The 17,896-nt window shown below is 41.4% G+C and overlaps 1 protein-coding gene across 3 annotated transcripts; it reads right to left on the bottom strand.

Moving 5' to 3' along the window:
- Positions 1–12,889: 12,889 nt before the first annotated feature.
- LOC125763796 (ectonucleoside triphosphate diphosphohydrolase 5) lies at positions 12,890–17,503 on the bottom strand. 3 transcript variants are annotated; one of them, XM_049427328.1, is made up of 5 exons: positions 17,297–17,503; positions 16,678–17,013; positions 15,261–16,374; positions 15,024–15,187; positions 12,890–14,961 (listed from the first exon to the last, which is right to left on the bottom strand). In XM_049427328.1, the coding sequence occupies exons 2-5, from the start codon at positions 16,696–16,698 to the stop codon at positions 14,866–14,868; spliced, it is 1,395 nt and encodes a 464-aa protein (XP_049283285.1). In that variant the 5' UTR covers positions 16,699–17,013; positions 17,297–17,503; the 3' UTR covers positions 12,890–14,865. The 3 variants fall into 3 exon arrangements, with proteins under 3 accessions (XP_049283285.1, XP_049283283.1, XP_049283284.1); XM_049427326.1 differs by lacking the exon at positions 16,678–17,013 and having other exon boundaries at positions 17,297–17,501; XM_049427327.1 differs by lacking the exon at positions 17,297–17,503 and having other exon boundaries at positions 16,678–17,288.
- Positions 17,504–17,896: the final 393 nt, after the last annotated feature.

Genomic DNA, 17,896 nt, shown 5'->3' on the forward strand with positions numbered 1-17,896 from the left:
AATAACACCGAACCGAAATAGAAGGAGAAAGTGCATAAGCATAGCCACTCGGCAAGAGTATGGTAATTAATGGTTTACTCGCTTTCACCGTCACCGCGTTCCTGCTTCCATTAGCCTAGTCTAGCTGTATGCCAAAAATAAGGCCACTGTCGCTAATTTTTGCTTTTAAAACATTTTCACCAACGTTCACCATCATCTCTTTTGAGCGTCCCAGCGAGGAGCTTTCAAGCGCACAATTTGCTGCTCCCACGGTAACAAATCGGTGTTGGCGTGATTTCCTGAGGCTTCAGCAAACTAGCCGAGATTGCTGTTTCGTAGCGAGTGTTGGGGTTGGTCTACGCTGTTCTTTTTTTTTGTTGTTGTTAGTTCTACTTGCGAATTGCGTCAACGAATCGTTGTCGCCTCTGAGTTGAGCGCTGTGGAAAGTTTATAATTATTTTACACAACGCCGCGTGCTTGTGTTTTGTTGCTCGCTTGGTAAAGTGCAGTATTGTTCACGCTTTATTTTTGCTGCTACTTCTCTTCTGATGGCCATCATTGCTCATCAACGGTGGGCAATGTACAAAACTGCCAACGACCGTACAACTGGGAGGACATGATAGTTGGGGCCTGTCGGGATGTTATCATCATGGGTAGAGATAATTTCGAATAGCTGTTGCCAAAATAGTTGGCATTTGTGACGACAGTTTGAAGTTCTGTTTGTTAGGGTAATAAATAAAAGGACGTTTTGGAGTAAACAGCATTCATCACTATGACATGAGGTACATCAGTGCTAAAGTTGCTATTTATGTTAGATAATTATGCAAAAGCTCTTTTGTATTTACAGTGTAGAACTGGCGTCCACCAACAATGAGCCCCATTCACATGTTCAGGCATTATTTCTATTAATAAATACACACAAATCATATAGTGTTTTTATTAATATTGTACAAAAAATGATTGTGTCACAAACTTCTGCTGAGATGTTTTTATCCATTCTTTTCTTTCACATAATAGGAAAAAATCTACTTTTAAACTTTTAATAAAAATTAATGATCCCGACGCGGACTGTTTTTTTTACTCTTAAAGACAAGTTACTTTTCCCCTTCCTACAATGCAAACACAATTTATTGTTATATTCTTTGTGCTATATTTTCTTCCAGGTTTTTCCCAAATGCCACACAAGTGTAAGAGTCCGAGAGAGAGAGAAAGAGAGAGAGAGAGAGAGAGAAAGAGAGAGAGAGAGAGAGAGAGAGAGAGAACATCGAACAAACGTCACCGTTGAACCGAAAGCCAAAATACTCGACACCGTAAAATACCATCTATCAATAATCTTCACTGCAAATTGAATGCTTTATACCGCTGTTGCTCGTTTGCGTTTGCTCAAACCCTGTCCCAGGTTCGACAGTATAACTAAGAAGGGGACGCCTTCAAACGCGTTCGTACTAAAAACCTCTTACGAGCAACCAGGCGTCTCCATCACACTGGTGGTTGGTTTCCGGAATCTCCATTGTGCTTTCTTCCTTCACTTATTCCACGCTCACAAATGTATTCAGTAACAAAAAACTAACCATGCTTCCCCGCCTCTTCTGCTCACACCATTTATCCACAACAGTCCTGCGACAGCCACATAACCCACAGCAGAAAGTTGCTAAACTTTACAAGCAACCAGTGGGCGCACATTTGTCCTGCTCCCTCCCCCTCCCCTGTAACGCTTCCTAACGCACACAAGAAAATGGAAAATGACCCCTTTAGCTACCATTCCGAGCCCAACCCATTGCCCATGTGAATAACAAGCTAAAGCAGCACACAGACACACCGGCCACAGAACGGCGATGGCCAAATACACAAAACTGGCCGGTACCGCACACATCACGTGTGCCACCCCCGAATACACATACCAGATCCCAAAGTCGGGTGGCACTGTCATTGGTGCAAATGTGAATATATGTTAGCAATTTGCGTCGAAATATATCATCAAGTGTGGCACGCGCTATAAATCACTCTGGCAAAGCAAGTTTTCACCAACTCTTCTCGGGCTGGTTATGGAGGCAGTTCGCAGAGGCAAAGATGTCCGAAGTGTTCATTGGTTTGGTGTACTTTTTTTGCCATTTGTTTGTTTGATTTCCATTTCGGAAAAAGGGCGCTGGCGAGCATGCCAACTACACGGTTAGGGTACCTAACGCGCGGAAATATTTTGTTAGTGTTTAAATTTAGTGCAAAGATGGAGTCGCGATGAAAATGTTGTAAGATAATGTTTTTGTGTTATGCTTTGTTATATTTTGTCCCTCATTTTTGAACAATAAATTTACATTCTTTTCATGTTAAAATTTGCAGAAGTATTTTTTGTATTTAATATATTTCCAAATTCATGGTTACAAAACCAACATCAAAAAAACAAACTTATCAAAAACCAACATTGGAGCCTAAAGCACACAAACTCGTAAAGCAAGTCATAGCAATAGGATAAACAAAATTTAACAAAAAAAAAAATATGACCCGGTGTACATTCCATCCTCCAAAAAACACTCAACATTAGCACTCAACTTTAACCGGTACACAATAAATTATCGTACAATTTTTGTTGAGCAGCGTGTCACACATTCGGCTGACATTTGTACTGTCACGTTGCCACAGTGGCGGTTTGCCTTTCAGACATCAGCGAAATATTGGTTGCTTTTTTGGTTCCCGTTCTGTTGCAGTTTTATTCTTTTTCCATGTCCTACAGCATATTCGCACTTTCCCGTTCGTGGATAACAAGCGAACAAACAAAACGGCCAACAATTCCACGTCCTTTCATTGGAAAACAAACCTTTCCCCTTGTTGGGGTTTGTTTTTTTTGCTGTTACAATTTTTAACCATTATTTTTATTACCATTGTCGTCGTTTTTTGAATGTGGTGTTTGTGTCATGGTTGAACATGTAACACACTTCCCATACGGAGATATTCGGCACTGTTGAGCAAATAATTCAACCCATTTGACACACATAATTAGGTGACCCCGTACCTAGTGGGATGTTACCCTGAAAGCTTACCATGCCTTCATCAATGGTTGCAAACGAAAAAGGAAGCACATGCCGACACCATAATATGTTTCACTCCATTTGACATGTATGAAAAACCGGAAAAGTTTTACTCGTATGAATGTCAGACCAATTAGTTTAGCAAAAATCACACACAAACCGGTATGCACATGACCAGACAGACAAAGAAAGCGCGGACCAATATTCATGACGAATGATACCTAGTTTAGTAGGATGGAATTTTTCCCTTTGATCGATTGTTGTTCCGCGAACTGTTTTGTTTGTCAACAGAGCAATTAATCATGGAACTTTTTAAGCTTGTTTTATTGTTTCAAAAATAATTGATGCTTCGTATCAAAACAACTATTTCCAGTAGCTGGATAGTTTTCAAACTGACGAAAACTGCAATAAACAAAAGAAGGATGGAATGAAATTCTGTTTTCCTTGAACAAACGGAGGCATCATTCTGAAGCAGGTTTTAACAAGTATCGCTAAATAGGATTTAAGTGACAAACGTATCTAATGGTAAATTATTATCGAATTAAAATAATGCGGCTAGAGATAGAGTGTGAAAAACAGCCCACTAATCAAACATTCATGATATACTTATCAACCTCGCAACAAAGTTATTTACGTGCAAATAAAACGATCAATGACAGCAAACTTGTTAACCTCACAAAACGGGCTCCGCTGTCCACTTCGGCTCATTATGCGGTACGCGCTTCACACGCTTAACGAGCGTTTAGTGCGTGGTTGATTGCAATAATTAAACCTAATCTATCCACACGATCGACCCAACGCTCGCACGCGTAATGGTGTGTGGTGTGGTTTTTCGAGTGTTGTTTTCTTTCTTTCCCTCTCGCTTTATTGTCCTAAAAATTGCATCAAGTGTATACCTCCGCTTTTGGGGTTGAATAGCTAACCAACTTGTTACCTACTCATGGCACCATTTCGTATCAGTTTCATAACAGCAGGGATAAAATGGTGGTGAAGAGTGGAAAGAGAAAAAAACACACACAAATAAAAATAAAATGACACTTTTATTCTACCACAAAGGGTGACCATAGCACGTGGCCTGTGTGCGTAAATCAATCAATTAAACCATCAGCTTGATAGACAACAGTTATCTCCCCACTGTCCTTTCCTCGAAATGTCCATGCTTGATGGAAAACAGATCATTAACGTATGGTGTAGATTTTACCATCACTCCTGTCGCGTACGTCCTGCGAACATCACTTTCCACTCTTCCACCCACTGCTCTGTGGTCTTCCAGGTCAGTTCTCACTATTGACCATTGACCAAACGCTCACGGCTGCTCATTATCGCATTATCACAACGCAAACGCGAAACACCACACGCAACCGCAATACGCCTCCGGAACATTGAAACACCGCATGACCACCATCGTACGATGCAACGGAGTCGTTTCTCCATGGCAGCAACACCACCACCCACTACTGCGCTATAGATTTATGCGCTCGAACCCGATTAATACACGTTTGGCTTCTGAATCGATCGGCCATACCTTTAGGCCAAATGCATTTGCAGAATACACCGCCTGCATCACTACTCCACGACAACCATGTAATCGCACTATGTACAACGTTTGTACACCCTGTTTTGCACCATGCTCGAGCACTTACGAACAGCATCCTCCCGGAACGAGATTGTAATCTGTGCTCTGCCCCCCTCTTCCCCTCCCTGGCCTTTCTTCACGCTTAACCTTCCCAATTGGCATGATAAATAATCCTAACCACTCTGCCGAATTACCTCCACAAGCCCTTTCCACGTTACCCAACGTGTGTCAAGTTGTGCGTCGGATACAAAACCATTAACCGAATGCGTACCGGATGCGGAAAGGATTACGGTGCGTGGCATGCAGCACTAGCATAAGTACTGGGTTTCACTCATTGCCACAGGCAAGACAACCGCACACAATCGGAACGAACGATCAGACGCGCGAACGCGTGAGAAGCATCCACGGAAATTTCTCGTAGGCTTGCGTTATGTCCACGGCAAGGAAATCGTACATTACCAGCTGTAATGTTAAGGGAGAACAGATTATGAATTACGTATGTAAATCATCGAACAAAGGTAACGGAATGAAAAGGGAACACTGTTATTAGTTTGCAGGATTAGCGCAATAATTTTGCTACAAATAATCGCGCTGGGGGACTGTTTACGTTCGGGACGGTTTGTCTCAAATAGTCGTAAGTACACTTTTCACGTTCACTATTGACTATTAAAAATCTAATTTCATCAATCATGTATCTTCATAGTTATTTTCCTCTTTATATGTGCTGCCCTATTTCGTAGAAATAACAAAACACCAGGCGCCTCCATGAGTGTATGCCCCAATAATTATATGTTTAATTCATTTTGTTTATATAATATTTAATTTTGTTTTGTTCTCACTTTACCTCTAATAAAATATCCCATAACTTAAATATTTAAAACAATGCACGTTTTCGCATTATTTTTCCAGAAAATTAAAAACCACCAGGCGCCTCCATATGCGTGATATTCAACAAAAGAACATAACAAAAATAAACATTGCTTCAGACAGTTAAAAAACTGTGAATTATTTCAACAAAAGCCATCTGATTTGGTTTTTCTTTTATTATTAAATTTTAAAACTCCTGTTCGTTGCATTTTATTACATACCTCGTGCCTTTCGATGTATTCAATAACATTGTTCAAACAAAGAAAGGAACAACTGTACATTGTCATCATTACGGCGATTTCATCGGGTCGTTTCTAGTTCGCAGCCGTAAAATAAGCTTCATGTTGAACGTTAGTTTTACTTTCCAGATGACCAACTTGTACATGTACCACGCGGCAAACGATTCGCCCCCGCCGCTACACACTGTTGTGTAATCAATTTATCTATTGAACCGTAAATATCGTTCCATCAACAACCTTGAACCGTTTTCTAGTGGTTACCTCAAAGTCCTAGCAATAACAGCACCACTGCTCCGGAGCACAACCAGCCCCATTTAATGTGACTCAGCCTCTCCAGTTCGAAATGTAACCGGTTCCATTCTGCATCGATTTCCCCTCTATTTTTGCGTTCAGATATACCACAAAATTTGAACGATGTTTTTCCACCTTTTCCAACTAACCCTCCCTTACCAACCGCCTCCCTCTTATTGTCCATCTCAGCCTGTTCGTTTAAATTTGTTTTTATGGGGATGTCAACGAACAAAACAAACAAACAAAATCGGACCACGAAACCGAATCGATCTCCACCAACCAATTGTCAATCAGCTCGAGAAGTACCGACTGCAATTGAGGTTTGTTCGTGGTAGAGGAAAATGAATGGTTCAGCTCAGTTGAAGAATAATGTTTCGAGATGGAACAAGGAGAAACTTGTTTTCCTTTCCACGCGGAACTGTACTTAATGTTGATCGATTTTCCACCGGAGAGCGCATTTTGGTAGCTAATAATATCTATAAAATTTTGTTCTATTTGGCGTTCTCAACGATTCGCTAGGACATCGATTGATTGAATATCAATTTCGTGTTTGAAGCTGAAACCGGAGAACAACACAAACACCAACGGTACAAAGTATTTATTAGAAAAAAAACCGGAAAATTTTTCATGTGCGCCTAGTGTCATCCAATTCATCATATATTTTTTTACGTTGCTTTTATCGAATATTGAACACCGTAACGAATCTGAATGTTTCTGATCGTTCTACCATCACATTGGAAATACTAAACGAACGTAATGGAAATGATTAATTTTTGACCAGAGCTAAAGCTGCGCGGGTGCGAAACGAAAGCATCGGACGATCACAATGATGCACCGCCCGTGTGAGTAACGGAACAAAAACCAAGAAGCAACGCTTTTTGATTGATTCCATTGCTTCGGAACCGGGCTACGACATTAGCGACACCAAACACGTTCGCTCGCACAGCCCGGAAAGAAAGCATCTTCCATAGGCGTTTCGCATTCATGTCACTAGCATGTTGCCGGTGGGTACATCCGGAACACGGAAACCGACGCTAATTTGATGACGTTTTTCATTTTTTTGTATCACATTCATACCATGCCAAAGCGCGTTTAAGGTCACTTCTAGGGTCGTTTGTTGCAAACGAAAGAAAAGAAAGAAACAAAAAACAATCTCATCATACTAATGGTAACTCGACGTCCGATGGCCACGATACACCAAGGACAAGGAGGAGGAAAAAAATATTAATTTCGAAACATTTCATGTATTGTATTTTAATATTCGAAAATTATTGTTTGGTCTTAGTAGAGACTCCATTATTTATCATTGTTCACTTAAGTAACTATTAACTGCGTTCTACGCTCCGTCTTTTACCTCATTCATTCTTCTGCATCAATTGATAAACTCGACGATAAGAAAGTGTTAGATATCTTCTATTCGCTCATTTACTTCATGATCTTTCCACCGAATTTAAATCACTGTAGCATCAAACGTAACAAATCTTAAAACTCTAAAACCCATAAACACATTTTAAAAACAACTTGTTAAGATGGTGCACTTCGAATGCGGGGCCGAACAGGGAGGAAAAAGGAAAACTTCCCCATATGCATGCAACACGCCACAACAGCCACTCCATCAGTTGCTTCAAGTGTAATCAAGCTTCATGGCAGGAATAAATTAAGTTGTAGACATCATCACCTACTTGTACCGCTGTACTAAGACGAACACCAACCACAGCACATATCACCTCCTCACATTGGTACGAATCGTGGTACGTCTTAACGCAAGATCTCTTTCTTCGATCGGCCACAGACGAGCGTGCCGTTGCTTTAAATACGCAAACAAACCCATCCAAAAGTGGTTTGCACAACGAAAAACACACTATAAAATCCTCACGACGATTTTCAGTTCATTAAAACCTTGTTTACCGAACGAAGTTCGAGGACGAAAAGGAGTGTTGCCGTTTTTGTTGCTACGTTTGGTTGTTCCATTTGCTAACATAAACTTCAACAAGACACAAGGAAAGTGTAACAAAAAACTTCACGCAGCGCGTAGAAACGAACGCGCGGAACGGAACAGACATAGGCATCTCCTCAAACCCCTTTTGGTTCGTGGTGGCATGTGGAATGTGACCCAAATTGCCTATCCTCTTTAAAAATTGGAGTGCCACGGTGCCACAAACCCTGGCGGACCATCGGGCAAAGATGCGCAAATGAATGAAAATTGGACGAATCTTGTGGCCACCACCGGTTTTGGAGCGGTTGGTGAGATGATAGCACGCCGTGTCATTACGCGCACCGTCCAATCATCTCCCATGTGATACGTTTGCAAATGTTGCGGTTTTCATCGTCATCTACTGCAAAACATTATTTATCCTGCTTTTTGCTCTTCTTGTTTAGTTGCTTCTACTACATGAGAGGTGCCCTCATTTGAGCAACCAAACACACCAAGAGCCAAGGTAAGATTTACTCGTCCTTTTAACGGTTATCTTTCCTCGCTCGCCTCGTTTGTTGTGCTGTTGTTGCGAGACTGTGAGCTTGCCACACAGAAACAAACCGCACTGGTACGGATATGTTGAGGTTGAGTGCTTCCGACAGCACATTTCCACCGGGTGCGCGTATGCTAATGACTGCCGAACGAACCGCGTGCATGGAGATGATATCGTTTCTCTCGACCGTGGTCATTATTATCATTCCTTATCGACCACACCGACTCCACAAAGGGTAAAAAGGATACACGAAAGGGTTTTTGGAGAGAAGAGCTTTGAGGAGAAAGGAGAAAACTTCATTCCAACTTCTTGCAAACCCCAAAACTAGTTCCCCCTACCCGATGTCGTTGTGGTCGATTGAATCTTAAAGGACAACCATCAACACCATCTTCGCCCGGGGACAGAGAACAAAATGAGAACGGTGGTGGTGAGTGTGCGGTTAAAGTTCCTCACTTCTTACTCTGTGCCTAGGCATTAACTGATTATTTCGACCACAAGTGACTGTGCACCAACACCGGTTCGCCACACGGTTCTGTTCGATTTCATTTTAACCCCCGACACACGAAGTTTTGCAACACCATTTTGTACCGTGTGCTGGGTCGGTGTTTTTGTGGTTGTGTGGTGGAATGGATAATGAGAGACGAGAGGGGTAGATGATAGGAAATTAGTGCCCATGTAGTACTTTGTAATCGAAGAAGCAAGTCGCTTCAATCCTTTGCGCTTTCGTTTCATTGTTGAATTCTTATGTTCGTTAAATAAATTATTGTTTCTTGAACTGAACTGTTTCTTGACTGTTTTAATCGGAATCAACAAATTTAATTACTTTTTTACAAAAAGACAAATTGTAAATATTTAATTCATTTTTACAACAACTATTTGATATCAATTTTAACCGCTTTCAGCTGCTAAACACTCCTTATAAAGCATATTCCCAATTGAAACCACTTTCAAGGAAATGTTAAATGACTTCAACTATTCTAACCATAGCTTAAAGTATCTGCCATGGCACACTGTTGCCCGAAATTGAGAAAAATGTTATTTCCGTTTCAATTTCACCTTCCAAAACTGGTGGTAAACATTCCGCTTCACTCCCTGCCTCAACGATCTCAAGATTTCGTTTTCATCTTTACGTTTACTTCAGTATCACAAAACTTCTCGACTTACTTTTGGGCCAGCCAGCCAGTCAGCCAGACACCCTTCTGTACCTTCACTCACTGAACGTTCCAACCGAGTCAAAGTCGAAGTCGGCACGTTCTGGATGCCACGCTCCACCGCTCCCCGAGGAACTTTTATTATTATGAGCTAAACGGCAGAAATAAGAGGGAAATTACCTGCGGAAAATGAGTTCTGATTGAATTGCAGCAGCACGAGCACCACGTCTCGTCTGATTCCCAGAATCACGTTGCCCGTACGCGCGTGTTTTGCTCTATCGGTCGATGCTGCACTGTTTAAAGCACACCAACCATCTCTTTGGACCAGAGTTCGGTCGTGTTTTGGGTTTATCGGTTGAGGTACAGCATCCGGAAATGCGACGGTGTTTGCTGGGAAGGGACCTGCGATGTATCCTCACGGATTGGAAATGACGACGGGATGTCATAATGGGAAGGATGATTGAAAATTATTTCCGCTTGTTTGCTTCTACGCGACACGGCCCACCATGTCATAATTGCAGACAAGATGAGTACATTATGCTGGCATTGTGTGAATGGGTAACGTTATGTTATGGCATTGTGTTCTACTTTTGTTGCTGTGCGTTTTGTGTGGAGGTAGAACAAAAGTTGATTAGAAAATTGTCAACATAAGAAGATTTAGAAATAGTTGCCCCGAATAGAATGTGTTTTTTAGTTATAAGATATTTTAAGTTTATTACACTAAATTCGGTCCAAATGGTTTTATTACTAAAAAATCTAGCTCTTATTTTAAGCAATCGAATAACAAATTAGTGTAAGCTTTGTGCACTATGAAATTAAATTTATCTTTGAATAATAAAAAGGTGAATAAATCAATTCACCCAATCATACTGATGTTCGGGAAAACCTTTCCAGGACCAACACTTCCACCAGAATAAAAGTGATACGGATGAGCGAGAGGACACTTTCCACCGTTACATCCTTTTTCGGTGAATCGATTTGTTACGGGTACGGATTTGAGTTTCGATTTCGTATTACCTTTTTATTAAGCCAAAAAAAGGCGCTCAAACATAAAAGGATATCTGCAGCTTGGAGTTTGTAGAAATATGCAAGCAGCATCGGAAAAAACAGGGAGACGATGCAATGAAAGCGAAGTAAAATAAAATCAATAGAAAGCTATAAATTAAATTAAACAGACAGACAGCTCCCGGCAGACCCGCGTCAGACGAAACAGAGGCAGGAAAATGCTTCCGCGTAAAGCCAGACAAAAGCCAGGCGTTACTCTTGATTCCATTTTTCCGCCCCGTCGTTTGTATGTTCATTTCTTTCATTTCGTCAGATACTTTACACAAAAGTGCAGTAAAAACAGAAAGTAAGCAAAAAAACGGACGATGATGCCATTCTTTAACATCTCTTTATTTTCCTGCTGAAGGAAGCCATTTTGCTATGGCTATCGCTTACCTGTCAGAAGGGTTTTTAAATACTTCATTTGTTAGGAACATTTTCAACTATATTCCACATAAAAATGACACCTTGTTCAATTATCAGTGCAGCGTGTTTCCTGTTTATAACGTTGCATAAAGAGTTTCAGAGAAAAACCGCCACAGTCAGTGCAATATTTGTTACACCTTTTACTGTGCCACAGACAAGGTATCGAAGCAACGTTCACAGTTCAAAGAATGACTCGTCCTTCAACCTATTTTCTACATCTTGTAGTTGTAGTTTTTGGATCTATTTGGTTAGGTTTGCATCTACCCAACGAGCAAAAACCCACAAAATTATAAGTTGAAAACACATTTTTGTCCAGAATAAAACTATCAACCAGGGAAATTTCTAATTCCTGTTCTAAATATTCTACTATTAAGAAAAACAATTATCTACTAAAAAAAAATCGGAAACATTATAAATAAATAAAAAAGTTAAACATAAAACATAATAGTTTCTTCAGTTGACTGTACTAAAAGGAAAGAAAACCACAACCCGAAACAAAGCAACGTTTATTGGCTTCAGTCTTGTTGCATGAGGACGAATCCGTTACGAATCTCGTACGGATTCGATCACGACGGTTGTGTTAAATTGGACCCGAAACCGTCCCAAAAGTCGCTAACGAATCAGCGTAATTTCAAACATCGAACAATGTGCTCCTTCGTTTCCGCCATTCGTTTCCCCTTTTTTGCTTGTGTTAAGGTGCACCCCATTTTGGTAAATGTCCTCATCATCATCCACCTTAAGCCAAGCTCCAAATGTCATTGGAAACATTTCTTCTCCGCTCCGAAACCTACTGGGGAAACTTACGGAAAAGGAAGCGAGAAAAAAACGTTCTCCCTTACCGCACATGATGACACATTGCAGGCTGCCATTGAAAATTGAAAGAAATGAGAATTTAATGCTACAACCAGCGAGAGCTATTCGCTTTGCTCCACCCTGCTCAGTTCAGTTTGTTCTGCAACGGTCCTCAGCTAGCGTTCCTATGTTTCCGATTCACCGTATTCTACTACCGACTGCACCTGAATGAACGAATTCGTACGCCCGTGCGCTTATAATCACATTTTTCTTCGATACGCTTTTCCTGACTGTCCTCTGCTTGGCTGGTTGCTGCAGCGCCGAACCACCAACCGTACCATTGCTGCCAGGATGCCAAATTAACCGTACGTAGCAAAGCGGTACGAAAAGTAAAACAAGCACGATATATCGTTCACATCATCCCACTTGCTAAGAATGGTACGCTTGCCGGTGCATTCTGCATTCCGATTGCAACCATTTAGAAGCAAGGTGTGCAGCAATAAGGCAGAAAGAGTTTATTAAATTCCGCGTGCCTTTGTACGAGTGGCGCGTTCCGACTTTGGCTAATTACAGTAGCCGGCGAGTAAGAGGCGAGAATGTACGACTGAAATTAGCTGCTAACTAAGTTGCAGTGCCGTAATTACTTTGTAGTGGTAAATTGAGATCGGAAAACATTTCCAAACATTCATTACATGCTTTTGTTTGCTTCAAATAGCATATGCATCGTGTACTATAGAGCTGTGGCGTTCTTAGTGATTTTTTGAAATTACTTACTTTGTTTCACTCTAGATGGCGTTACTAGTTTCGCGACGGCGTTACTAGATTACTACTCCAGAAAGGTACCGCGAATTGTTGGACTTGTTTCCATCTGTCATGAAGGGGTTTTAACAACCAAAATTAGTTTGCAAACTAGCAAACATCCAGAATATTCGACTAATTTTAAGGATAAGACAGTGACAGGGTTCAGTACAGCGACACAGCAGGGCTCATTCCCATGGACAAACGTCGTCGAAATCAGAACACCACACGAATATACACTTGGCATGGTGTCTCACCATCCTGAGGTTTATTTTTTATTAGTTGGTTTGCACATTAACGAAAAAAAAGCATGCAGTACGTTAAATAATAGTACAATACAATGCATTTATAATTGATTGTTTTCTCACACAAAAGCTAATAAATTCCTTTCGTTTGCGGTTGTCCATCAATCGACTTGGCTAAAAGAAATGATTTGTGTAACGCTTCGATTCGTTTTCTTTTCTAGCTTTTATCACACTTTGCTCACTTTCAGTGATTGTTAGCAATTGAAATTTATATGAAAAACATATCTTTTGAATTGGTTTAAGAAAAACAAAAAGGTACCACAAAATCAACTTGCTGTTGATGGGGTATTTCTTTGTGTGCTACGTACGTATATGTGCTACGAGTGCAAGAAACGTATATGTGCGCAAGAAAAGCTATTACTTAAAAGTATGCAGTGTGTTCAAATGAATGGGAAGCAACAATTTATCTTTCGTTTCTACAATGAATGCACTTTCCCGAGGAGCTTTCAAATGGGATGAAAGGGAATGTGATTTGGGGCGAATTTACGCACACCAATCAGCTACTATCGCTACACGCTTCACGTATAATTGGCTATTCCTTTTTCTACACAGCCAACGATCTAAGCTGTATACATTAGCTAATGGGGACTATAAGGACATGCGTTTCGCAAACTTCCCTGTTATGGTGCATCTTCTCTTCCTGGCCTTTATCTTCTAACAACAACAGCAACGACAACATCAACAACAAATTAAGAATAAGGACTGCACGATCGAGCTCGCGCACAGGGAGAAAATACGCAAGTTACACACTCACACACTCATGCTAGATTTAACTGTTTAAAAAAGTAAGTGCTGGGTGTGATGGGTTGGACTTTTGTGCAGAAGAGTATGTTCCGTGCAGCCTAATGTTTACCAACAGCTAGATTGCTTTTTAACTAGTCTTTTTCCCTACTTATTTTTCACATTGTGGTACTTTTGCTTACTATTACTATTTCAGCTAATCACATCCTACGTTTGTTTCTGGTGCTATTTCTATACTTTCATTTACTATTGATGGCTACGGAATTACGTTCGTTGGTGCATTGTTACGCATGTACTTATTCTTGTGTGTATTCGTGATATTTGACTGTAATGGTACTATTTTGTCTGACTCGTACTTTATCCTTTTACTCTCTCTCTCCGTTCGTATGAACTTCTTTGCTTGATACGATCAATTTACTAGAAAAAAGGCACATTTTGGATATAGTTTCGGTTTGTTAAAAGCGTTATCTGCGATTTCTTTTTAAAACCATTTCCTCCCGTTTCTTCTGCTTCCTTGCTTCTCCTTTTGTAAAGACACCGAAAAATGTATCATCCGTCGCCATTCGTTTGGTTTTGTTTGTTTGTTTGGCAAATACTAATTGCATGTCGGTTAGCTTTTATATCCTGGTGGCATAGTTTAAAAAATAGTTCTGTCTTTTGAATGCTTTTTACTATTACGGCGGGACCATTTGTATGATGGGTGTGGTACAAATTTAATTAAAAGCAATACCGTTTGCTGATCATTGTATAAAAATCGTCAATGAACGTGAAATAAACGGGGATGGAACGAACCGTTGCCTTGCATGCGCAAATACTTCCTAAAACGGTTCATCATCCCATTTCATCCCAATCCTGTTCGCACTACGAGCGAATTCGGTGGCAACGTGTTAATAACCGCCTGTATAGGGTACATTAAATATAATATCCTTTGTTTTAAATTCTCTCGGTCTTTTTTTGTTTTCCTTCCTGCTGCGAGGAACGATAAGTCGATTCGATTGCTTCGTTGGCGTTCATTTAACAATAATTCTCCATCTAGTCCGGTCCGGTTAAAAAGTTTCCTGATTGCATCTTCTTACCGATGATGTTCGTCATTTGGTTCCGTTTCAATTTGCGGAATCGGGTTTGATTCAGCACAGTTTTAGCTGAATTCGCTGCTACACTTAACCTATTTATGTTTCATCGCATTTTCACGACTCGTCAAAATGTTGTACGCACAGCCCAGGGCCCACGATATTTCGTGACCGTCAATCTTTTTGTACAGCTAAAATAATACAAAATGTTAATCACCAATTAGCGGCAAACGTTCGTGCTGGTAACACTTACCTTAAGAGGTGTTTTTGCCTTCAACCCATAGCCTTCTTCGAGCAGGGTGGAAATAAACACCAGATCCACACACATAAACGGTTGATCCGCATTTGCTTCGGCACATACTTCTCGAGATTTGGTAACAAACTCACCTACCGTCGTCTCACCACCCTGCATGGGATCTAAAATGTACCAACATGCATAAGATAGTGTTTTAAAGCGATAAATCATCTCCACCCTTCATCCCATGCATACCAACTAGCCCCGTCTCGATGGCACGGTCGAAGAAGTAGCTGAAGGCAGATATTTCATGCTGTTTCAATGTCACCGGTTTCGGTTTCAACGTTGGCAATAGCTTCTGTTTCACGATCGACGCACACAGCTCATAATCGACGACCGGATTTTCGGCCGTTGCCTTCGGATTATCCTTTCCGCTAATGTAGTACTGTCCCGTACCGTACCGGAACAGCTTGTCGTGTATGATGGGATTAACGCATTCGCTTGCAAGTTTCGTTTGATTTTCCGCTGCCCGGTGGGTGAACACAGCATGTCGTATCGCATGCAGTCCGGCCCCGAGATAACTGTTGGTGAACACCTCAACGTACGATGTGAATGTTGGCACCCGGTGCATGTAGTCTTTGTACAGCGGTGTCTGCGACACGTCTTTCGGGGCAAATGTAACCTGAGTGCTTCCACCGCCGAGATCCAGCGCAGCTACCGTATTGCGACCGTTCAGTTTCCCAAGCAAGAAGTTCACCGTAAACCAGGAGAAGATTCCCTCATCCGTACCGTCCATTATTTCTACCGCTTGTTCGTTTACCAGAAAGCCGGACGATTTAAACAGCTCGCGACATGCGGCTAGCAGGGATTCCGCTTGCGCTGGTTTCAGTAATCGTAACCCGGCGGTCGCTTTCAACACCAACGGTGTCTGTTTGAGCTTATCGTGTGGTACGACCTTTTTCGCAAGATCTAGCAACTTTCCAATGCTAGCCGCGCCTTCCGCCGGTCGGTCAGCAAACGCGGACAGGCCCGGTTTCGATTGCTCGAACAGTTCGTAGTCCAGCACCAAGCGCCCATCGAGGTAGCCATGGTGAAACTCGAACGCGAGCACCCGACTCCCGGTTGAACCGGCGTCTATCACGACGGCATAGATTTTCTCATGGTAACCAAGCTTGCCGGCGATTCCATCGATGATCGGATGGAACGAATCGGTGTACGCACCGAGCAGGAATATTAGCAGCGAGGCACTGATAACGAGACAGATGAAGCTGAGACGCAGATTGCTGCTGGACGAGGCACCCTTCGATCCACCTTTGCGTCGCGATCCGGCCGGAGGCTGTGTGCGTTCGGATGAGTCTTGCTGCTGTAGCTACAATGAGCAACGAAACAGATAGTAACTTTACAATCGATAACGACGCCAGCTAAATGGCGGTATTGTATTTTTTGTACAGTTCCGGATGAGTGGCGAGTCAAGGTAAGCTACTCCACAGTACAAAATATGCAACTCATTCAATTGAAGACGAAGTTGCCTAATCATCATTGCCGCGCCATCCACCTCACAATCAACGTCATTATCATCGCGAGCGTAGTCAACATAGCGACAAGTGGATAACGCATCCAAAAAAAGACCGCCTGCTTTGTGTACCTGAATTTATCTGACTACAGTATTTACCAGTTCATACTCGAATCCCATCTCGATTGCAGAGGAAGAGTCGCTGGAACGACGAAGACGGCTTCTAATCTTATCTAAAATTCAACAAAAATCATAACCCTCCTTCACTCCTTGTCAGATGCATCTCCTAAATTGCTCTTTCAGACTAGGCCCTATTCAGTACGATGCAATTCCGCTGCCTTCTAGGGTATCAGCCTGTTGCAGCATAGCAAGAGCATCCAACTGGTGGTATTGCAACAGTGCTATAAATGTCGGAATTATGCGAGCCTAAAATGATGACGTCTTCCCTCTTGTTGTTGCACTAATTTCGATGGCTTATAACATCACGGGTCAGCACTAAAACACCGAGATTGTACGGAACTTGAATATAACCGAAATGAGGCACACACATACGCACTCAAGCAGACGGGGTGGAAAAACTTTCCCCCGAGGAAATGAAATCTCTCTTGCAAAGACACGACACACGCGTACACGTAATTTTGCTTACATTTTCCGACCCTTTTGACGTTTGTACATCACTTTTCCACAACTCTACCGAGCAGTCGCAGTTCAGTAAAAAAAATACACACACACACGTATGCCGAGTGTCCCTGTCAAAGGGATATGCGGCGATACTTACCTTCCGGTTTCGTAGATTTTGGTTCGCTGTAGGCATTTTCGGTGTGCAGAAGAGCTTGCTTTCAATACAAGGCACTTAATAGATTGGGTGAAACCCGTAAAGACGCCCGGCCAGGACAGATGAAACGAAGTACGGAGCGTCCGTGCTTCACGGGCCAACTTAAATCACACCGCAACGTAAAGACAAAACAAAAGTGCTGCTGGGGGTTGACCACACAATGCACAGTTTGTATATCGAGACCAAGGTTTATATAGAAAAGGTGTCTATTAAAAGTGGTTTTTAATATTTTTTTCTAAAAATCGATATAAAAATTAACCTAAAGACAGAGCAAGAACAATATTCAAAATTATACATTTCTTATTTGCAGCAAAAATAAAATTCAAGTTCATAATATGGTGCCGCAGTGTTACAAAATGTTTGATGTTTGATAGAAAATATGTTCTGAAGCTATCTTTCTCGCAATACTATGATAGAAAATAGTTTCATCCATTTTTTAACATTTCCATGAAATACAGATAAATTTATCATTTACGAAAGAATTTAAAAATCAATCAAATCCATTTGTCGCGCATAACTTTTGCTAGACCACGATATAAGGTT

The sequence above is a fragment of the Anopheles funestus genome, chromosome 2RL (assembly GCF_943734845.2).
Source record: "Anopheles funestus chromosome 2RL, idAnoFuneDA-416_04, whole genome shotgun sequence".
In the NCBI taxonomy this organism is placed as follows: domain Eukaryota; kingdom Metazoa; phylum Arthropoda; class Insecta; order Diptera; family Culicidae; genus Anopheles; species Anopheles funestus.